At 38.1% G+C, this 23,558-nt stretch overlaps 3 protein-coding genes across 8 annotated transcripts; 2 read left to right on the top strand and 1 right to left on the bottom strand.

The window, feature by feature from the left end:
• Nucleotides 1–229: 229 nt before the first annotated feature.
• On the bottom strand, nt 230–4,587 carry LOC103989685 (uncharacterized). Of its 4 annotated transcripts, none has more exons than XM_009408610.3 (7): nt 4,504–4,587; nt 4,326–4,402; nt 3,362–3,621; nt 3,072–3,153; nt 2,632–2,686; nt 941–1,079; nt 230–852 (listed from the first exon to the last, which is right to left on the bottom strand). In XM_009408610.3, the coding sequence occupies exons 3-7, from the start codon at nt 3,539–3,541 to the stop codon at nt 787–789; spliced, it is 522 nt and encodes a 173-aa protein (XP_009406885.2). In that variant the 5' UTR covers nt 3,542–3,621; nt 4,326–4,402; nt 4,504–4,587; the 3' UTR covers nt 230–786. The 4 variants fall into 4 exon arrangements, with proteins under 4 accessions (XP_009406885.2, XP_009406886.2, XP_064970735.1 ...); XM_009408611.3 differs by having other exon boundaries at nt 4,242–4,402; XM_065114663.1 differs by having other exon boundaries at nt 4,326–4,422; nt 4,504–4,579.
• Nucleotides 4,588–5,003: 416 nt separating this feature from the next.
• Nucleotides 5,004–16,902, top strand: LOC103989900 (SCAR-like protein 1). 2 transcript variants are annotated; one of them, XM_065114664.1, is made up of 14 exons: nt 5,004–5,108; nt 5,182–5,289; nt 6,217–6,296; nt 7,199–7,486; nt 7,604–7,834; nt 8,129–8,640; nt 9,806–9,963; nt 10,911–11,034; nt 11,114–11,240; nt 12,194–12,261; nt 12,349–16,057; nt 16,203–16,289; nt 16,362–16,469; nt 16,549–16,902. In XM_065114664.1, the coding sequence occupies exons 6-14, from the start codon at nt 8,306–8,308 to the stop codon at nt 16,615–16,617; spliced, it is 4,785 nt and encodes a 1,594-aa protein (XP_064970736.1). In that variant the 5' UTR covers nt 5,004–5,108; nt 5,182–5,289; nt 6,217–6,296; nt 7,199–7,486; nt 7,604–7,834; nt 8,129–8,305; the 3' UTR covers nt 16,618–16,902. The 2 variants fall into 2 exon arrangements, with proteins under 2 accessions (XP_064970736.1, XP_064970737.1); XM_065114665.1 differs by lacking the exon at nt 6,217–6,296.
• Nucleotides 16,903–17,672: 770 nt separating this feature from the next.
• LOC135615753 (uncharacterized) lies at nt 17,673–21,791 on the top strand. Of its 2 annotated transcripts, none has more exons than XM_065114667.1 (4): nt 17,673–18,059; nt 19,737–19,806; nt 19,997–20,087; nt 21,550–21,791. In XM_065114667.1, the coding sequence occupies exons 1-3, from the start codon at nt 17,718–17,720 to the stop codon at nt 20,050–20,052; spliced, it is 468 nt and encodes a 155-aa protein (XP_064970739.1). In that variant the 5' UTR covers nt 17,673–17,717; the 3' UTR covers nt 20,053–20,087; nt 21,550–21,791. The 2 variants fall into 2 exon arrangements, with proteins under 2 accessions (XP_064970739.1, XP_064970738.1); XM_065114666.1 differs by having other exon boundaries at nt 19,737–19,787.
• The last annotated feature ends 1,767 nt before the right edge of the window (nt 21,792–23,558 follow it).

Consider the following 23,558-nt stretch of genomic DNA (forward strand, 5'->3'; position numbering starts at 1 on the left):
AAAGTGAGATACAAAGAAAGGTTTATTCTAATCAATTAATCCTCCAAAAAGTATGTTGCAGATGATGACATACCCATCTCAAATCCTCCATTATCATACACCCTGAGACTGTGACCTACATGTGTTATCATAAACCTCTTCTTCAAGGTCTAGGCAGAGTAACTTTTTAATCAATCACTTTGTATCAAATTTATTGTCCATCATGTAGCAAGAACCCAAGAACAAGACATCAATGACAATATATGTGACCAATTACTAAAACAAACCATAAAACAAAATGAAGAATGGTATAACAATTATGAGTTCCAAGAACAAGTAATCTACCAAGATTCTAAAACAGCAGGAGGAAAAACAACAAAGATGGTAATCACCATTCGGGCGCAGATACACAACCATCTTATCTATCATACTGTTTGAGACCTGCAGGTTCAGCTGTTCATCATGTATCCGAATGGGCTGCAAGGATACCACAAGTACCCAAGCTGCAGGTCATCATCTAGAAGACCTTGGATTTAATTTCCTTTTATAGGCAGAGAAACTGTATCGGTTTTCTGCCCTAGTCAGTGTCAAATGCAAGATATATGCTACCCAACACTGCCTCAAATGATAACATATTATACCATCGCATTCGAATCAGCATGAGACAACAGGCTGCTGACATCCTTGGGTGCCTCTCTCACAACATCCGCTTTTCATAGAGTTTCTCCCTCACAATTCACTTCCCTGAAGAGTAACTATGCAGAATTACCTGCACTGGCGTTCAGATGGTGCTGATTTCTTTTGCAGTCAGTGGCTGGCAGCACACAAGGCTTTCCACACAGGGACCAACATCCTTACGGGTGGTTGCAATTTCTGCAAATTTAGTAAAGGTCTTCAGAATCGGACGTACACTTAAAAGTACTGATCATATGAAGAGTGGCAACACCGATCAGTCGATTACCTGGAAAACTAACATAAGCTCATCCTCGTCACGCAGAATTAAAGCCAAGCTCCAGTGACAAGTTACAGGAGTCACACATTCATTCAACACTGGTTTGAGTATCTTGCTGATGGGGACAAAACGGCGGATGACCCTTCCGCTAAGGAAAAAAGAGTGGATTTAGAAGACCCAAAAAAAAGAAGAATAAGACTAAAATGATATAAGAAGACTTTAGAGCCATCTAGAATGAAATCTGTGTCACCATCGAGAAACAGAGAATGCATGTGTTACTTCAAAATCCTATTGGAGACAAGATGAAAGATAGCTCACAGTGTTAATATCATGTGAGGAACACATAGTTTGACTTTAAGTTAATAGGAATATGCTTTTAAAAAGCAAAAAGAATAACAAAAACAAAGATAAACATAATGACTCAGACATTCAGGTAGAAAATCCAGATAAACATCCAGCGGCAGTGAATTCACAAACTTCATAACCCTCTCTCCTAATTCTTAACCAGCGCCACCTGGACACAACCAGACCCCACACTGTCATTAAACCACAATCAGATGCTCACTTGACCTGGTAAAGGAGAAAGCTAGTACTATCAATGTGGCATGCAGCAAGAAAAAAAAATCTGCTAGATTTTATAGTTAATTAATGATTAGTGATAACGATCACAAGTTTTCCTTTTTTCAAAATTTTATTGATGAAAGCATTGGTTAAACCTAAGAAACACGGACACGGACCCGATGACACATCATTTTTAATAAAATTAGGACCCGGATACGGTGATGGCACATGTATCTTTTAATATATATGCATATATAATATTTGATTAACATGAATTTTGTAGTATTTAAACGTAAATTTTATGAACTCAACAACGTGAACAAATGAATATCTTTATATAGGTTGAAAAAATTAAAATCATCAAATAATATTTAACAGCCTCTAGATACAATTGATATATGTTTCCATGTGACGATCTCTAGATTTCTTTTCTTGCGAAGCATATGGCCTTCACGTGAGGACCACACGAGCGCAACGCCACACGTGAGTGTCCAACACGTGTCGGACACGGACACGTCCACCAAAGGCACATGCCTATGCTTCTTAGGCTTAAACCATACTATAAGTACAATATATCATGAGACTAAGAAGATAGGAAAATGGATGGCATTTAGATGGAAAACATATAAACGGGCATAGAGCTCTAAATGGTTTGGTAAGATATTTGAAGTTGTGGTCATTTTGGTTGGACTCTACTATAGATTTCTGACCACATTCTCCATGGGGCCCTCTTATCTATTCCTTCTTCGAGCTTCCAACGGCACCAATGAGAAACATGGTGGAACAACATAGTTCTATGTTTCTTTAAATGAATTAGCAAGGACTAAGAGGTCGGAAGTGTTTCCATACAATGCCAACCTAGATAGCACCCACGGGGAACATGCTCTTTATATAAGATAATTTCTGGGAAAATTCACTCTAAAGTCTGCAAAAACACCCATGAGCTCACCTTGCAGTTAGCCATATAAGAAACTGTAAGGAATATAGACAGCAGTGAAAATCCTTAGCGAGGAACCAAAGAGTACAAAATTCTAATCTGAGAAATAACTTGATGGTACCCAAGAAGATGAAAATAAATGAGGAAGACATAAACTAGGTACCAATGCCATGTCATGGCATCCAGACAAACTGAAATTTACCTCCAGTAATGAGTTTCAAGTTGAACACCAAATGCTGGCAGAATCACCACTGATTCTACAAAATTTAAGAGAAACCATATGTCAGGAATGAGGTCTCCAGCAAAAAAGCCGCAAATCATCTGAACAGTTCTACCTAATACCTACTGTAAACAAATCACACGTAGCCTTACATTGGCTTAAAGCTCATTGACCATCAACCAAGCAATATTGTCTTGTCTTGTATTGTAATAGAGTATATAAATGGGTGCACAAAAGTAGCATTATAGTTATTACATCCAATATGACACAGTTTTGATTTGTTTAACGACAACTATATTATAAAGATATGACTTCTGTTCATGCGAATTAACCAACTCAAGCATGAAAGAGGTATATAACGCATCAAAAGAAAAAAAAAAAACAAAGCACGAAGAAACAGATAAAAGATTCTGATACTTCACCTTTCTTGATAGGCTTGTGATGCAGAACTTTGGCCAAGGAAAAACACACAAGAATACTCCAAATGGAGCTGATACACAATTCCTGTTAGACAAAAATGCTGAAAAATATCAGCAATAACAGCAAGAGCAACATTGTTCCATGGCCTGCCCAAAGAATCATTCTTTAAAATAAGAGGAAAAACATACAGTCTTCCCTGAAACTTGTCTATTGGCAAATAAAAACTACAGATAGACAATATAATATGAGAAATATCAGCCATGAGAAGTCCAGAAGGATGATTAGTGGATACCTTCAACACAACTAAATAGAAGGTAGCTGTAAGAAACACAGCAGCCCCAAAGTATGATAAGAAAATTCGTAATCTGCTCTTCTTGACTGTAATATCATGTACATCAATTGCTTCAGATGCACCTTTCCCATTAAGGTGGTTATAGCTGTATATGCTATTAGAAGCTAGACCCCTGGACATTGTATCTCAATCATCATGGAAATGTTTGACGCCTGAAGTAGGTTATCCCCATCTCATATGCCCACAATATATATATGTACCTTCATAAATAAATAAAAGTGAACTGATTCTCAGTAATTCCTTCAAATCATAGCATCAAAAACTAATTGTCATTTATGAATGCAACAGCATGTCTTGCATACAATCCTAAGATAATGCACTTATAAATATTAGGCTAGTATATGTAGATTATTTCTTTCTTAAGACTAAGAAAAGTTATATTTAACAAAGAATCATTCTTTACTAAGTGATATCTGGAAATAATAAAAAAAATATAAGAAATAACATACAAAATTTGCACAGATGTATTAATCTAGTACAGTGAACAAGTCATAACTATGGAAGGTTCTTAAAGAGAAATAAGGAACCCAAATGGTATGAAATATGAAAACACTGAACTATAATAGTGAGTTATAGTTAACATAAATATAACATAGAATTAATTAATAGAAAATCTTGATCATACCAATAGAATTGCCTTAAGCAAGGATCTATGATGACATTGCATCCATTCTTAATCAGATTTAAACTACGTCTTTGATTTAGTGTAGTATATATCTCATCCTTTTTTCATAAAAATAACAAAAAAATTAAAGAAAGTTAAGAAAAATATAGAAAGTTCTAATGAAAGTTCAGACTACAGCAACTCCACATACTCAACTGCATCTCAATGCCCGCATTATAGGTTTTGCAGCAAATTGCCACCCTACTAGCTATTTACTGCCGGATCAAAGGAGGTAAAAACCTGAATCGCCGTAGATTGTTCCATTGGCGAGGAGATCGGATTGAGGCGTTCTGAAGGAAGACCACCCGAAGCTTCCACTGAAGATTGGATCATATGCCTTGTTGAGAAAGGCGATTTACCACGCAAAAACGAATTCATTCCTCTATCAAGAACCAAAAGGAAGCGGAGAGATGGATACCTTGTTTCGGAGAAGCCCTACGCTTCGATTAGGGTTCGAATCGCTCGAACGCGGTGAGTCGTCGACGAGCGCCTCCCCAAACGCCAGGATTGATCTCATCTCGGCCGTTTAAGATGGGAATCCACCCGTGGCAGATCCACTAGCCCGTTAGGTGAACGGATCGGATCGATTTCAATCCGATTCCGTGATTCCTTTTTCGCAGCTCCGATCCGCCTAGCACTTATCGGGTGTCAAGTGATGACGTCATAAGCACAGATGGCAACTAATGGGAGGCCCTTCTTGTGTTTGGTCGTTTGGTCAAGTCGCAGGATCAGCCATCCTACCTATAACTAGTATATAACTCCGCGGCGATGCGGATTCATCTGTATATATGATCCGTTTACTAATCCGGTTTCCGGATCGGACTGTTGCCACCCTAGTCCGCTCCCTTCGATATCGGATCTTGGTAACGCGGTTCTAGATCCGGTCGCTTACATGTAACAGACACGAGCCTCCTCGGTCGAAGAAGAAGCGAGCGGAGCTGCGCGCTTTCTTCCTCTTCTTCTTCCTCGCGATGGCGTCTAGACCTCCGGAGAAATCGATCTACTTGGAGAATGAGAAAGAAGGTAGTGTTTTCTGTCTTCTCGATTCTATCGATTGCTGGGTTTTCTCGATCTTTTTTTTTTCGCTTTCTTGTAGGTGTTCGTGTTGGCTTCCATGTCGAATCGAACACGACGGGAGACGTCTGTTTCGATGAGGGCAGATTGTCTTAGCAAGAGATACTATCAAGATTTGCTTCTAAAAAAGGTTTTTTTAATAGCTGATGCTTTTCTTGGCTAATTTCTACCTGCTGATGGATCAAAATGGAAAATTGAATGTTAATACATTAGATTAGGGTTCAACAAAAAGCAAATTTCTTTGTTGTTTTTCTTGCATTTTTCTCAGTTTATATGGTATTAAATGACTGTATTGTGTTATTTTCTGTAGAGGAGTGGGCAATAGGATATTTGCTTCATCTTTGATGCCCTTGTTGAATCTGTACTTCTCACCGAAAAAAGAACTTTCGCCTATTAACCTAACTCTAAAAGATTTATCCTATAATGTGTCATCACCTTTTTTAGTTGATTTGGTATTACCATGTACACACAGGTCAAATTTTGTAGCATGATTTACTTTCAATTCTCTGTTTGTGAGAGAATCTATTTATGCTTATTTTCCCAATGAAAGGATTTCCGACATGATGGCCCTAAAACATGTACAGAGCTAAATTTCAAGATAAGAATTGGGAGTTTATATTGAAGCTACAGATTCTAGTATTGCATCATGAGAAATGCAAGAAATTATCTGCCTTGTTAATGCAATGGTTAGTTTAACTAAGCTGGCAGCACTGTTGCAAGTGTTTCTTTCTGCTTCAGTTCTTCAATCTTCAAATAAATGATCTCGTGCTGCTTTACTTTTCCTTCTAAACATTGTGTACTTAGTACAATTGACTCAATAACCTTTTTGAGCATTCGAACTCATTCTATGTGCACATATATATGCAATAAACTAGTTTTCATTTTCTTAGTACTGTAGAAAATTCAATAGATATAAACAGTGTCCGAGTTCTTTGGCTCTATTGCAACTTGGAAATCATGAGTCATGATTCATGTCTAAAAATAGCCTTATCAATGAACCCAAATCTCCTAGATCCCAGATGGCTGGAGCCTCATTCACTGTTCTGCCTTCTTTTAGGTCAAGTTGCCTACATGCTAACAAGACCCAAAGCTGCCTCAGCTAGGAGATTAGTACAAACCAGTTTTTATCGGCTGATGGTAAGTTTATAACCTCTTTTCTAAGTGCCACATGCATAACATTTCCAAATTCAATGACTCTATTAAGACTGCATTGTTGTGTTAGATTTTCAATTTTCCAACGAAAACTCCATAGTATCGTTATCTAGTCCTAATAGGTTCAGTATCATGCAATTCAAACAAGATAGTTGGAAAAGGTGGGGTAATATGTTGAAAGTTTATATCTCCTAGAGAAAACGGATATAACCTTTTGAATTAGGAAGTTCAAAGGAAAACAAAAGAAAAAATTCTTGCTAAATGGTTGTTATGAACTGGAGGTATTACAACTCGTATCAACCGATGCAGATCAAGTAGTATCACTCATCACATAAAAGATTTCTCCTCGTGTAGCATTGAATGGTTACTCAGTTCAAGACTTTTGCAAAGTCTCTTCTTTTTGTTAGTGAGCTAAGCTTGTCTTTTCTTTTTTATTAAAAGCCATTTATACGAGGTGAGCATTTTGCTATTAGAGGTGATAATCACAATTGTGATCTAGAAAGAATTAGAACTGTGTCCGGCTCCGTTCTGAACTAACTTGTTCAAGGTTTTATCCTGAGTGCCATGCTAAGCTCGTTAAACATGCCAAGAATGTATGTCCAGTCAAAATTAGAAATAAACTCAAGTCAAAGCCTCATCCCGATTTGGTGGTGAGCAGCTGGAGTAAGATCGATCGCTTAGCCCAATGCTTTACCCAGCATGTATATTACTACATTTTCACTCTCCTCGAGTCCTAAAGCTATTAATTCCAATGAGATTTCATTCATGATAAAAGGACACATTGATGTTAGAACTTGGGCTTTCCCGATCTTGATGGCTGTAGAAGTGATTATATCATAATTCTTTTTGCTAATTTTTAGATCCTAATGATGTTTGTTTACTGCAAGAACTTATGCCGTAGAAGACCGAAGATGCACCAGCACAGGAAGATCTCTTGGACCCTAGTCATGAGGCAAAGTCAAAAATTTCCCTGGTGGAGATTGCTGATAGCCGCCTGTATGCCTCAATTTCTATGCAGGTTCTTCATGGTTTCAAGATCACATCAGAAAACCCGATGGCTGCATTCTATGAAAGAACACCCTCTCGCACTTTGACACCACTGGAAAACGTGTTCGATTCAGATGCAGAGGGCACCAGACTCCGGCGACTCAAAGGGATCCACTTTCTCCCGGGAGGTATGTTCAGCTAAGAATTTCCATACTGATTGATGCTTCCTTTTCATGCCCATGCGTTAAACTAATTTCTCTATCTTGGATTCTCTATGTGTTTGCTTAAACACACATCATTTATAGGAATGCTTCCAAAGAAACAAAGTCTTGAAAGCAAAGAGAGAAGCATATTGCTTTCCTTCCACTGGGGTAATAAACAACGAGAGCGAGTGGAAGAACAGGTCCACACGTCGTTGCAGAGTGGGTATAGGATCGCAGTCATGCTCGATACACGAGACCGGTGGCCAGCCAACCCTGGGTGGTGGAGTAGTAGCTTGTACGTGAAAGAAGTCTTTAATCTTCCATCATTTGTGGGTACGTACATGACTGCCACTAATTTGTTTGTGTTGCCGAATTCCAACATAAAACATATATTTTTCATCAAATCTTTGGCTCCTCATTATATATATATATATATATATATATATATATATATATATATATATATATATATATATATATATATATATATATATATATATATATATAACCAGTGATTTCTGATTTATTTTAAATCGGATTTTTCATTCGAGCATGATTCGTCTTTATTTCTCGAGAAAATTGAAGTGCGATTTGGAAGTGTTTTCATGTTTCGATGACTCTTAACAGCGGAACAGGAAACTTTTGTTTTTTGTTTTCGGATGACCAACGAATAAAGAAGCAGAAGGGGACCCGATTGGATCCGCAACATTCTAGTAAGCATTAACTGCGGAGTGTGGAGGCTGGTACTATCGACTCAACCACAAACAGCGGATTAAGTTCACAATCTACGGTCCTGGTGTCATAATGGAGGTGGGTCCGCTGGTAAATGAACGTTCCAAATTTAACCTTCTCGCTGCTCGAAGAAAACTCGGCTTCTTTGGCTCCAAATGGCGAATACATAGCGGAAAGACTCCAGCGAAGAAGAAGAAGAAGAAGAAGGGAGTCTTCGGTCGTCGGCGCTCCTTGTTCTGGACTTCGGACACCATGCCGACCATCAGATACCGGATAAGGAACGAGTATGGATTGGGGGGCTCGGAGCTCTATGGAGCTGCGGACAAGAATGACCCGGAAGCACTTCTTGAAGGCGTCGCCGCCGCTGGACTAGTCGGCCTCTTGAGGCAGCTCGGAGATCTCGCAGAGTACGTTTCTTCCTGTTATTTTCCATGCATTCTCGTTCTGAGGCCAGGCATTGTTGATTGGACCATGTCATTTGCCCCTTGTTCCTTTCTCTGGGTTGGTTCCGTAGGTAAATGAGAAGTGAAAGACCGCGTTTATGGATTTATCTTGTGCTTGTTTTCTGATTTTTTTTTCCTTTTTCGTTTTCTTGAATTGCTTTATCGAAATGGTTGCGAATGATGTTTCCTTGGATAGTGCCTTCCATGTTTTGCTTGCGGACAATACGGTTGACTCCATATCTATGCGTACTAACCCTTTGTTTTGTATCTCTTTCTTGTTTCCTTTGTATATTGCGGTAGAGATAAAGGGGCAATCAGAGACATGATGGAATGTGTGTACTTGGATCGCTTAGGATCAATGTGTAATGGACATGAGAAGTGGATTTCCAATCTATGCCTTCGAGTTAGATCGTTTTGGTATTTTGTCATAACTAAGTCAATGAGTTGAGTTGCTGGAATAGAAGAACAAGGAGCAATTCGATATATTTGTTATTTTTGAAATATGAATGATGGTGAATGAACTACTTGAGTAAATATGCGAGGTGTAATTTGTACTAAGGTTTTAAGACTATTCGTTATAAGGTGTAATACACAAGGAAAATTGGTGTCTTAACAGTGGTCGATGACTAAAGAACATGATTAATTACCCACAAAATCCTAGTTATTCAAATTGCTTAGCTTCTTCTTTTATCCTAGGATATTTACATTGCAGGATAGCTATGGATACTACAAGGAACTCAAGTCTACAGTGGTGACTTTTTGCAGGAATTTCTTAATTTTGAAAAGCTGATTATATTGAATACTTAAACCATTACCAGAATTCTGCATTCTGTTCAGTGAAGACATAATTACCTTGGTTTCATCAATGCCATAGGAAGCACAAAGATTCAACAATTTTACTATACATTATATAATTTGGATCATTTTCAGATGAAATTTGTCACGACATCTTCTTAAAAAACTTTTTTGCCAATATGCCATGCTAAAGAACCTCTCTTAATCTGGATAGGTTTATGTCACTCGGTGCAATTGCTTAGCTCTGGGCAAAGAATGTAAATTTGCAGATTCGATCTCCTTCTTACTGCATACATATTCACAACATTGTGACATGTACAGTTTTTCCCTACAGATTTGCTGCAGAGGTATTCCACAATTTGTATGAAGAAGTGATAAACACTGCTTCTAGAGGGCATAAATTGTTACTTCAAGTCCAACAGCTAGAGACGGATCTAAAATCAATTGGCTTTTCATCTGAGAGTGCCTCTTTGTGTTTGTCTTACAAGCAAGGTTAGTTTTGACTTTACGTTTTTTGAAGTTCTAATGTGGACAAAGTAAAATGCAGTCTTTCATTTCTATATGAAGATTTGAACAATCTACCTAAAATTCATCCTAAACAATTTACTTTCCAATTTCTTGAGTCATTGTTTTTCAATGTTTTGCCCACCTCTGACACCATATAAAAACACCAAAGGTTTAAAATATTAGCACAGGTTTCTAAATTTAGCTACAAATCTCACTTTTTGCTTGATATAAGCTCCATTGTTCAGAAGGTATCGCACTTTATCTGCTGCATATCATACATGTGCGAAACATGCATCCAAGACATTTTTAAATCATTTTGTTATATTTAAGCTTGGCAGCTTTGGACAATGCAACTTGTTGATTATCATCTGCAATGATTTTTCATAAACATAGCATGTCATTATTTAGTTGCCATATCATTGTTCAGAAGGTATTGCACTTTCTCTGCTGCATATCATACATGTGTGAAACATGCATCCAAGACATTTTTAAATCATTTTGTTATATTTAAGCTTGGCAGCTTTGGACAATGCAACTTGTTGATTATCATCTGCAATGATTTTTCATAAACATAGCATGTCATTATTTAGTTGCCATGTATATTTATTCTGAAACTTTATGTAATCATGCCAAAGTGCTGATTACATTCGCAAAGTGCTGATGTCGCCCTATGTAACACATTATCCTAGGAGTTCATGCCATGACTGCCGAGTGAAAGGAATATGATTTACGTTTGTAGCAACTGTCGACTTGAGTAAATCTGCATTGAGGTTAAACATCAACTAAAATTTATTTAAGTTGCAAGTAACTTTTATACATATAAAACAATATTTTTGAAGCTCCTGTAGTGAACTCGTAGATTCATAAAACAAAACTAGCCTTTAATTTCAGAAGACAGCAGATGATTAGTTCAATATCTTATCATTTTGCAGGTATTGATTGGCACTGTAATCTCCAAATAGACCATAATATAATTACTCCCGGAGATATGCCTCACTTCATCATGGAAACATACAGAGAATGTCGTGGTCCACCACAGTTCTTTAAGCTAGACAAGTATGGTATTGTTCTAGTTATTTGTTTATCCAATGTGAAAGTGCATTATTTATAAACTACTACTTCCTTGCTTCCGCAGATATGATCTTGCTGGTGCTGGAGCATGTTTGAAGAGATATACTGATCCATCTTTTTTTAGAATTGAGTTGGCCTCCAGACTGGTGGAAGACAATGCTCAATCAGAAAAAAGAGCTTGCAAAATAAAGGTGAGCAATCAAGAAAACTTTCATAATGGCTTGTGAAGAACAATACTCCGTTGCACTCTCTTTAAGGTAGGGTATAATTTTTCATGTAGATTCTCCTTGCAGGCCATAGAAAATGAACATACAAACAATGAGCAAATGTTGTGATGTTAACTTTGACTTTGTCCAGATTATAACTTTAATGGTGGTTGTTCTTAAACTCAACCCCTATCCATGTATTTGTATTCAGTATTGTGTCATATAGAATGAAATTTTGGTATTTATTAAGAATAAAATCATTTCACAATAATTTCCTTAGAGAATTACCCAATTTGAATTGATCAAAGAAACAAAATAATACCATAGGTCGACCTTACATATCCCACAAAATTAATAAACAGCAGAGATAGTGTTTGTGTTAACCAGTAAAAGACCAAATTAACTGTTTCCATCGTCATCAAGAGAAGTTAAATTCTGCAAACATCTATGTTATGTTACTTTCATGGTCCTCAGAGGCATTATGTTTATTGTCATGGTATCGCATTTTGGAATTTTTTTAATTATATACTTGATCTGATCCAAGTTTTACATAGTTTAATCAAGAATTATACTATCTTCATATTCACAACTCACTTATTATAGCCAGCCTCTCTCTGCCTTATTCTGGCAACAAAATCAGCATTAAGTGACAAAGAATTGATATATGTCCAGAAACTGTTGACTACAAGTTTAGTTACAGCTTAATAATTTATACTTTCATCTGTAAATCCATCCCAACGGTGATTTTAGTAAACTCTTGTTATTGTGTCTAATTTTCTGTGTAAGCACAATAAGCTTCAACTTGACATTATATCCAATCTTCTGATGCAGAATTGTTCTTGTAGCCTTTTCTCTGCTTTGGTAAGATCTTTTATCAGTGAAACTTATTGTCTTCATTCAAAAACTAAGGAAAAAAATACCACTTTTTCTCTATTCAGAAGAAGGTATCATACTCCTTTAATGGTGAATCACCTGAACCTTTTGTGATGCCTTGCATTGATTCCAGGTATTTGTCTTTATTTCCTGAACCCTTCATAGAACTATTCATCATCCAAGGTTCTTTCTTTTGGTATAACTTGATTGTTGTATATAGATTGCAGCCTGCTATTTGTGACCAATCTTTTGTTAAAGTACATTTGGAACATGTCAAGTTGAAACCGAGACAGCTGAATGAATCAGTTATCCATAGATTAAAAAATTACATGGAGGATCATATCGATTTTCATCAAGTAGTGCAGCAGTTGCTTTCTCAATCATCTGTAAACCAATCTGTCATGATGAAATCTACTGACTCGGGTGAATCTGTTACTGAGGTGCATAAAATGGTAGCTGATGCATCTGACAACATAGAGAAAAACTGCAACCCATCTACTTCCAAGCAGGAAATGACAACTGCAAGTGACTTGGAGAAGCAGGAAACAGAAAGGAAGGGCTTATCAAGCAAAGAGTCTGAACCAGCTAGTGAACTAGGAATAGAGCATCCTATCTATTCCGTGATGGAGGAAAAGCGAAAATTTTCCAAGAGTGGAAAGAGAACTGAACGCCATTCATATGACTCTCAGGAAGTGAACTCAAATATTTTACCTGCTCAGGAATTCATTCAAAATGGATTTTCACCTGATGCTGAATGCAGATCAGAAAACAGTTCTGATGGCTATCTTTCTGATGAGATTTCTAGTGAGTTGGATAATTACATGGATGCGCTTACTACCGTAGAATCAAATAAAGAAACAGATATTGAGAATCTGGGTAAACTGGATTCAGTTTTTAATAGCATTGAATCTCGAGAAACAGATTCTGATACTAATGAGGAACAGGAAGAGTTGAAAGCTCAATATCTTGAACAATATTCTATCGAAAACTCTACTTCGTCGCCAGGTTTCAGCACAATATTCAGGAAAGGATCTGCAAATCCTTCCTTCTCAGATACTTTAGGTCACTTAGCTGCACAGTTGCTAGAAGAGAATAAGAATGACTCTGGTTTTCCTTTGGATTCAGATGTTGGCCTAGGTGAAACTAATGAAATCCATTTTGATCAGCCATATGATAAGCAGGTAACATGTGAATTTTCAGACCATTTACTTATAAACGGAGCATGTGATGTCATGACATTAGATATTCCTACCTCTGCTGTACATGGAGAAGCATATCCTAGTTTGTGTACCGCAGACTCAACTCTCACGATCTCATTGGTTACTGTGGGCATGAATGAGACAACTCCTCTTGAGAAAGTACCTGACCAAGTTGTCATCCATTTGGATGGGGAGTTACAGTGCAAAAAAAAGAACTCTGAACTTTCTTCTCAAGAAAGAAGTAACATGATACACAGAGAGCTTGCTAAAAACCCTGGCGTTGTGTCTGATTCTCTACACCATATGATGGACCAAAATCTCTCGAGGAAAGATGATATTACTAAAGAAATTGATTCTGACAATTCTATCAAGGAGCAAAGTTCACATGACATAGCGAGCACAAAAAATGGGACTGTGCTTCATTCACAGAAACAACATGAAACCACTCTCGAAAGAGGTATCACAGGTATTGAAGTTTCACCTGCTTCATTTAGTATGAATGGTGTGAAATTTCTGGAGTTAGCAAAACAAGATCAAGGAGCTTGTTTCCTTGTGAAGCCTGTTATATTGGATCCAGAATCAGGAAATGTCATTACAAGTGATGATGGTTTATCATCTTCAAAATCAGTACTGATTCTCGAACATGTTGATGCTTTGACTACAGGAAAAACACCTATTTCTATCATGTCACACTTTGAGAAGGATACTCTGTATGGCACAGATAAATCTCAGCAGAGCTGCACTGGAGAAGAAGCGTTTCCTGATAACATGCATTTCCTGTCTGGTAAGTTAAAGAATGATATGATGCAGGGATCAATGCATACTGTTGATCTTAGGGTTGTGCCTCATAAATCAACAATGTCAGACACACAGAAGAATGTGGAGAACATTAAATCATGTAATGGTAACATATCATGTCAGAATGATGTTGCTCATATCTACAATGAGAATGGTGATCAATCAATTTGTTCTCCAGATGTTTGTAGCTTCAATTTAGAGTTGCAGCAACAAGTGGTTGCTGATGGTGCATATCTAGGTGAGAGAACCCATAAAATCATTGAACAAACTTGTTCAGAGGATGCAACACAGTTGGATTATTCAAGTTCTACATACATCTGTACCTCTTCAGATAAACAAGCTTTGTCTTCTCCATCTTTAATTCCAGCAGAAACATTTGGGACTAAAATTAGTTCCGGTTTAGAACCTCTGCAAAAGTCTTCTCCTGAGAATTTAAAGGAGATCATTCCAGAAATTGTCCTTGTAAAGACTGCAGAAACATTTGAATTTTTTGGAAAAGAATCGAGCAGGGATCCTGACAACGTCTCTCTCATCCAAGATGAACAGCAGCTTAAGTCTTCTGCTCCTCATTCTGTCGAAGATTCATCTGCCAAACAAAGAAGTACTGGTATTTACTCAACTGAACTTGCTGACAAGAAGATCCCTGTGGATTCATCAGAAAGTGAATGCCCTATTGATTCAAAAGCATCTATATTGTGTCCCGCCAAGAGTTCAAATGATTACATGGTACTTGCTGAGCCTTCAGGACTATCTCAAAATGTGTCCGAATCACAAGGTGATGGTGAGCTAAACTTGATTTTGTTACAACAAAACTGTAAGCATCTTGAACCTTTTGAAGAAATCTCATCAACTGAAAATGAACTGCTGTATGTTGCACACAATCCACGAGAATCAGTTCCCCATATCAATGACAGTGATGTTAGTTTTAGCGAACCTAACATTCCTTCATCAAAGGAGATCATATCAGGTCGACTTTATCGTGAAGGATTTTTTCTATTTCAATGCAATTGTATAGCTGATACAACACCACAACAAGCTTCTGAACAACAGCCAGAATTAGCTTCTGGTTCACCACTTCTAGAGAATTGTGCTACATCAGAAAATACTGAAGCCATATCACAAATTGCTCATCTACCACCAATACCATGGGGATTGACGAAGCCTCCACTGATTTCTCTTGTGTCCAGTAGGAATGTGGCACAACCACCAAGTGGATCAAATCTTGCCATATCATCAATATCTGCTGTTCAGAATGAACCTTCACAAAAGCTTCTAGCTACAGGGATTGAAATAGCAGAGTCAGATTATGTTGTGCGGTCTCAGAAATCATGTAAAGTACCAGCAAGTGTCAAGGAGAGCTATGAACATGATACCTTGGACTCAGATGGAAAAATCACGAGGCCAGCTTTAGAGTCACTACTTGAAGAGGACAAGCAGGTATATGACCACAATGCTATTGGAGAAGGTATCTGGAAGTCAACAGAAGTGCCATCAACTGGGGAAAATAAAAGCTCTCAAGATGTTCCTGTGTTACCAAGTGATGAAACACAACCTTCAAAATTGTCGGAGGTAACACCATGTTTGAATGAGAAAACTCAAGATTTAGATTCAAGTAGATCTCAGAATGGGGCTGCAAATTCAGATAGAAAGTCCCCCATCCCATTTGTAGTAGCTTCAGCTGTTGAGTTGCACAAATTCATCCATGAAGTTACTGGTTCTGCTGTACCCCCAAGGCTTCCACCACTGCCCATGACAAAATTTAAGAACCCTAGACATGGATTTCTTTCTACAGAAGAAAAAAGTTCATCCACTGTACATGATTCAACCACAGAGACTTCAGAGAACAAGAAACCAACAACAAAAATTCACCCAGCTATCCATAGGCCTAATGACCCCCTGATTGAGGCAATTGTATCTCATGATAGAAGCAAGGTGCATAATTTATCTTCTACGAAGTGCTTTAAGAAACATTTGGTTTTTTTTCTAGGAGAACAACTTCGTTGATAAGTTTACGGTTGAGGAAAGAGCTCTGACATAGAAATTTGTTATGATGTCTACTTTAAACTGATGATTGCAGTTGAGGAAGGCACATGAGCTAATTCGTTCTTCAGCCATGCCAAAATCTGATGAAACAGGGTCATTTCTTGAGCAGATAAGAAACAAGGTTGGTGTGTCATAATTCAATCAAGGCAAAATGTCTTCAATCATCACCTACTGATGAACTCTACTTTTTCAGTCCTTCAGCCTGAAACCAACAGTAGCACCGGCAGTTAGGTTCAAGGGTGGCCCTCCAACAAACCTAAAGGTTATCGCCATTTTGGAGAAAGCAAATGCAATCCGTCAGGTTTGTGTATTAGTCTGCTGTTACATAAGATCCCTCTTTCTTGAAATCTCATTCTCTCCTAAATTACTTCTTGATACAGGCATGTGCTGGAAGTGATGAAGATGACGACGACGACGACAATGATGAAGATAGCTGGAGTGATTCATAAGAATCACTGATGAAAATATCAAATGGATTAACTTTGCTGTTTATCGAATATCGCCTATTGAGATACAGTGAAAGAATGAATGGATTTTGCTCAAAGATGGGAATCAAGTTCACATCTGCAATGTACATGATGTGGGATTTTCTTCTACTTGTATGATCTTCTTTTTTGTTAAAAGAAAATGTATCTTATGATGAGGTCATTGTTGGTTGTAAAAGTTTGTAAGAGAGATGTAATTTGTGTCCCTTCAAAGTTAAAAGAGTTGTTTTTCTCTGTCTTCCCCTAAAATTAAGTGTAGCATAAATAATTAGTCATTTTTGTATTTCTTCCTCTAAAATTAAGTTTCGCATTTATATATCCCTGCAAATATTAAAAATTCATAAATATGTAACTACAGTTAATGTTCATCAATTTTATCATTAATGTAATGATGTGGAGGCTTTATTTTACATTAGCATTCCTTCATAAATATGTTATTATAGATGCTTGTTAAAAGAAAATTGTTGCATCCAGTTTATGGGTTCCTACAAAACATGTGACTCTCCAACTCTTCAATTGCTCTTAGATTATTGTAACCCTATCAATGATAAAAAAAAAAATAATTAATTTTTAATATTTTAAAGGTATTGATAATTATGACTTATAATAGTTATTATAAGTTTATTGAATTAATACTAATGGGATGATACTAAAATATAAGAAGGATTTAGACATGTATATATACTTCTATATACATCAATGGAGAGATTTCTGCTAAATTAGAATTTGTAGAGGGAAATATATTTAGATTCATGCTATAATGACCCCCGAGTAGAGCAGCGGTTAGCGAACCGAGTACTCTTCTTACCTCATCAACCTGCAGGCGATCTAGATCAGACGGTTGTAAATTTCTGGGCCCATATAAGGCGCCCAATAGCGTTAGATGCAGACCTAAGTGGCCTGTATCGCGTGATCTGCGGTGCGTGTAAGCAACACCTCACCTCCCTCTGCGCTTCCAAGTGCGTTCGCGACTCCACTTCCCCTATAAAATATGATGGATGTAACCTTAGCTCTTTCTTTTGGCTTTCTTCTTCGTCGTCGTCGTCTTCGGATTCTTCCATTTTATGGACAAACGCCTCCTATCGACGAAGTATATAGGGAGATACGGCCGTGTCGCCGCCGAGACGATCCGAAGAGCCAAGGTCGCGAAGCCCGCCCTTAAATCGCTGGCTCCGGGCAACGTGGAGTCTGCCGCCGCCGCCGCCTCCTCCAGAGGCACCGGCCGGGGGATGGACGAAGGGGAGCGGCTGGAGAGCCGCGTCCCCCTGAGGGACGTGGTGGCCGACTGCACCCGCCGGTGGTTCCAGGACGCGCTCAAGGAGGCGAGGGCCGGGGATGCCGCTATGCAGGTCCTTGTTGGTCAGATGTACCATAACGGTTATGGAATCCCGAAGAACGAGCAAAAGGTGAGGGTTATCGATGTCGTTTTGTGTTCTTGAAGCATGATTTGTAGCACGCCGGAGTTTCTTGAGATGTAGGTTTGTTAATTTAGGGTAACTCGTTGGTCTCGGCTACAAAGTCGCATATTTAGGGTTCTCTTTTTGATTTATAGGAACTTGGTGGTCAGGGGTTCGATCGCGGACCGTACTAATAGCATAAGAGAGAAGATATGCGAAGATATGCTTTTGATTTCTTAGAGAAAAGGGGAATATGCTTTTAATTATTGTGTATTTTGGGTTGTCTGAACCCACAGGCAACTGATAACGCACAAAAGATGATCGAAGATTGTGTGAGGCAGCTTTGAAATAGAAGAAATTGTAGAGGCATCTGCATCTCGATATGTTGGTTGATAAATTTCTGCCTGATCAAAGTCTTTTGGCTGTTTGATCCAACAAACTAAATTTTAGTTGCTAGGATATCCGAAAGAGAAGCTTGAGTCTCCTGGAAACCACTAGCAAATACTGTTAATTTTGGTTTTTTATTCATATCACATTGCTGGTGATGCAATCATATGACAGCCTACGCATGTGGCCTCATAGAACACATTTAGAACTTTGAGACTGTTTGACGTAGTGATAGCCTAAAAAAATGGAGTTCAGCTTTCTTGCATACCCTTCTTTAATAAGTTGACTGATTGTATCTCTTTAGATGAAATACTATAGGTAATAATACACCTGAAGATGTTCACCATGATATTCTGGATCTACTTTGACAGGATTAGTCCAGACTTCAGAGGTTGATTTTTTCAAAAATCACGTTTTTTCGTTTGGATTTTAGCAAATATGAACGTAAAGGAAAGAAATCGTAGTCTAATTACACTATGATCAAAGTTTCTCCACATGATGTGCTGAATTTATAGAGCAATACTATGTTGTTACAAGTGCCGTGGACATGACTTTAAGGTCCAAACTTGTGGAGGTAGATCTATATTGAGGGAGTCAGAATCATGTTTGTGGTTTGGAAAGCCTATATACAAGTTTAGATGTTCGGTATCTATCATTGTGACCTTTTTTTGGAACTATTCCAGGAGACTTATTTTTTTCATCACTTGATGCTTGGACGTTAGTGCATTTCTGGACTGTCCAGGAGACTCGTGACTTTGAATGGACAAACAATCATGCCATCAGTATCCAAGTTTTGAAACTTCTGTGCTGCAGCTGCTCTTTAGGTTAAAATGAATTACCCATGAAAAATTTTAGGGTGATGTCAACCTCTCTAATACCTGATGTGGGCCAAATATGTGCAGGGACTCGGTCAGGTTCAAAACAGCAGATCTTTGTGAGCGACCAAATAACCCTGAAAAAAAGGCCTTTGTGAGAGACTGAATAACTCTGATTTTTTTTTTCCAGGGTTGATTATGCCCACTCAAATAGATTTTTTTAAAGTTGTAAGTCAACATGACTTGTATGCTAAGTCCAATTAACCCTTTGAGGCAATTGTCTAACTTGTCAACTAGATAGATTTAGAAATATGTATGTGCAATTATGAGAAACAATTCTTTTAAAGATTGTAAAATCCTTGCAAAGTTCCATCAAATTTTAAAAGTTTTATAACTAGATATGACTTTTTTACAAAAAAAAATTGTTGAAACGAATGTTCAAGAAACACATTTGTGAAATTCCTTATGTGGATCTGTTTTTCAGGCACATGCATGGATCACAAAAGCATCCAACTATCGTTCATCAGTTTGGAAGGTTAGTGACAAGCGTCCAGGTAATGTTCCACATGTTTTTCCTCCCTTTTCTTTTTTTGGTACAGACATGCTAGAAAGTTTGGGGTCTGTGCACGTGTGTGTGTGTGTGTGTGTGTGTGTGTGTGTTTTTGTGACATATTTTTGCTGTAGTAGCTTTCATAAACTATAATCTTTCTTATCTTTGTTTGCATGTATTGTTATTTTTGATAGGTTACAATGCCAGTGACTCAGATTCCGAGGAGGAGAAGATTAACATTAAATCATGATCAAAGAAACTTGAATTTGAAGAAAGCATTTTAAAGTAAGTTATGTATGTCTATTTTCATATCATTATTGAAGCTGAGCTTCTAGTTGGATTGATGTTCTATTGGGTTCAAGGGGTAAAGCGATCAGTGACCAGGACTAAAATGTTATTTCATGTTTATTGTAGAAATAAAGTATACTAGATGTGTGAGGAGGAAAAATGACAAAATTGATGCTTGAATGAGTTTTGATTGATAATTCATAAACATGTCTAGCCACTTTTAGAGGTGGAGTTCCAAGTTTCTGTGTGCTTCATTCTTTTCTGATAAATTATTAATTTTTTACACATAACCAGCATTACGAGCTTAAGTCTTTCTTTTGGATGCCTTGAGGTCGATGAGGCTGTCCACATATTGGATCTAATAGCAAAGAGACCAAAACATCAAGACTGTGAAAAACAGGTTCAGATAGAATTGGTAGGCAAGCTCTCATGACAAGTTGTTAGTACTCGTAATGTGTATGATTTTGGGTTGAGATGGTAAGAGTGGCAGGAAGAATCTTAGTTTCTCCAGAAATATTTGTGCTTGTGCTTGTTATGATTGGAAGTCTCAAATAATTTGAATGTTCCAGAGCATGTTTTAATATATGTTTTTTCACCTTTTTTTTCTGTAATTTGATTGTTTGGTGAAGTTGTGTTTAGTTTCAAATTATAATTACTGCAGTTTTTGTGTCCTTCCTACAAATTTCTTTGGGCATGTATGTCTGAGTTGGATACCTGAGTATGTGATTACGAGTTGGACACTCGTCGATCTCTTTGGTTATGTACTTTAAATAGCAAGAAAGAGGACTTCTTTTTGCTTCTTGATGCTTCTTATAGGCAAATGATCTCGAATTTTTGCATTTTAAGAACATAGGTCATATCATTCGGAATCTGTTATAGTAATATTTCTCATGTTTGTTGTTGTTGTTGTATGCTCGTTGCCCCTCTCCTTTTGTCTCCATGCTACATTGCTCACCCACACATGTGGCTATTCCATTCTCATGTTTCTCTACATTCAACAGACTTGTTGCCCCTCTCCTTTTGTCTCCTGGCTACATTGCTCGCCCACACATGGCTATTCCATTCTCATGTTTCTCTACATTCAACATACTTGATGCCTTAATGGTCCCACGGTGAGGAAGTGATGGGTTCATAATATCCATGAATAGATAACCTAGCAAAAATTTGCAACTTTTGGGCTGTTCAGGGTTCATATCAATTGTATCATGTGTGCTGACATATGTGCTGACAATTTGCTGAAATATATCTTGCTGCTGACACTAATATATAACGATAGTTACATACTGGATCTCACTTTGCAGCCTTTAGGAGGTGGGATATAACGACTACGACAACATATTAATTGACTAGATTTATTGAAGTTTGTTATATTAAGTGTAGTTGCTAACTCTCATATTTCGTTTGTTCTGCTTGCTTCTTGTCAATAGCTAATCCACATCCATTGGCTGTGTCTTCTCAGTTGGCATGCTTATGGCTAAGTCAGGTGTGTGCCGATCACAATAATCATCGGGATTTGTTGGAACCTTGTGCAAACCCATAATCAGTGCTTCAACATCTGCTCATTGTCTTTCTTGCCTGTATCACTTTTTGGTTTCCAGGAACTGTATGATCATATTGTATGTACTTTGTTCTTCAAGTTTCAGAATTCCTCCATGGCTTTTATTTAGGCCATGACATTTTTAAAGGAGTTTTATGTGGACATACTGACCTGTTTAAATGTGTGATTCTTTTTTTTTTTTGTATCAGTCGAGCCTTTTTAGTATTTTGAGAGGTCTCCCCTTAATCATACCCGACAACAGGTGTGGCTCAAGTCATCACCCACAGGCTAAGGAGGCCACACCTCAAGCACAATTTGCATCTGGACATGTATGTAGCTCTCAGTATAATTGCATTGAGACGAGCATCCAGGAAGCTTGAATGCTACATTGAAAGCTCCAAGAGAAGTCCAAGCTGCAATTATTGCATGCTTCCAGTGGACTTTGGTGGTGTGGGGAGAAATCTTATGTCAAGCTCGGTATTCGGATGGAGACTCAAAGTCAATACGCAGATTACGAAGGTTTCATGCACTTTCAACTATGATTTCAACTTCAGGATATTGTGGCCAGAGTTGTTCATGTCATGGAATTGTTGCAGCTGAATCCAGTGGTAAAACACAAAGATTGGTAGGGGTTGGTAAAACACAATAGTTAGAGATCTAACTCGAGAAATTGCTTCATTGACACGAGATAGAGGATGAATGTGTGAATTGACCGTCGAGAGAATCGACGGGAGTCTTTGCTCGAGTACCCAAATTCTAAGCACGAACAGTTCATGCATCAAAAGAATATTATTTATGTTCCTCGTGAACATTGCATGAATAGATTATAGAACCAAATTAAATTGCGTAGAATGACATCGAACCGATCGAACGTTATCTTCAGCACAGCACTCGACTGCCAACCATTTCACGTAATCCGAGAGATCAAACTAAGGTCACGTTGGTATCTGTTCCAGATGAACACGGAACCATCTCACGTAGTCCAAGCGTCAACGAGACGCCCTCTCCATCCTTCCTCATCATCTGCTCGCTCTGTCTTCTTTCTCCACGTCATCTCCATGTATTCCAGACACCACTACATGGCACAAAAGAGCTGGTCGGTTCCCGTGGACGTCGTTTGCCAAAAAGGCCACGTTGACACAGCCAGAAGGCTCTCGTCTTTGCACTCTTCTCGTCACCAGCAGCTCGCTCCAACAACGACAGTAAGATGTTCACCATGGAAAGCCATGGCTTCACGTTCTTTGATCCGACATGAGCTCCCTCTCACTTATTTTCTCATCAACATATGCTTCATAAAGAAAATATATTAGGTTACACTATTCCTGATTGCGTGTAAGTGCGGATGCATGACTGCATCACGTTCCCCCATTCGTCTTTTTCCTGCTGCAAGTGATGGGATAAGCATCGTCACATCATCATCCAACCCCTCCACTCGTTGTATTCCCTCGTCCAAACCTTATCCTCCACCGCTCGCATCTCCGTAGCAGGCAATCCATGAGAGAGAGAGAGAGAGAGAGAATAAAACTACTCCTCTATTGTTGATATTACTATCCTATAGTTTTGCTTGCAAGATTTATCTGTCTCTGTCTCCAAGACAACTTAAATAAGCAACTATATAAATATATATATTCGGTGAGGTTTATGCATTTTGAGACCGATCATAAGATTTATTTTTATTATTATTATTATTATTATTATTATTATTATTATTATTATTTGGGGAGAAGGGAGATGAGCTCGTATTGCAGCTCAGCTTTGTGGCATCGACACAGTCGCCGTGGCACGCAAGGAACTCCAGATGAAATGACGAGACTGCCCTTGAAATGGTTTCTAGAACGTTTGTGCTTTAATAGTCGGACAAGAGGAGATGACGTAGCGCATCGGTAAGCTGTTGCGTCACATTTAAAACGTGGGTGGTTGGAGGTGGGAGC

Source organism: Musa acuminata, chromosome BXJ2-6, assembly GCF_036884655.1.
Source record: "Musa acuminata AAA Group cultivar baxijiao chromosome BXJ2-6, Cavendish_Baxijiao_AAA, whole genome shotgun sequence".
NCBI classification, from domain to species: domain Eukaryota; kingdom Viridiplantae; phylum Streptophyta; class Magnoliopsida; order Zingiberales; family Musaceae; genus Musa; species Musa acuminata.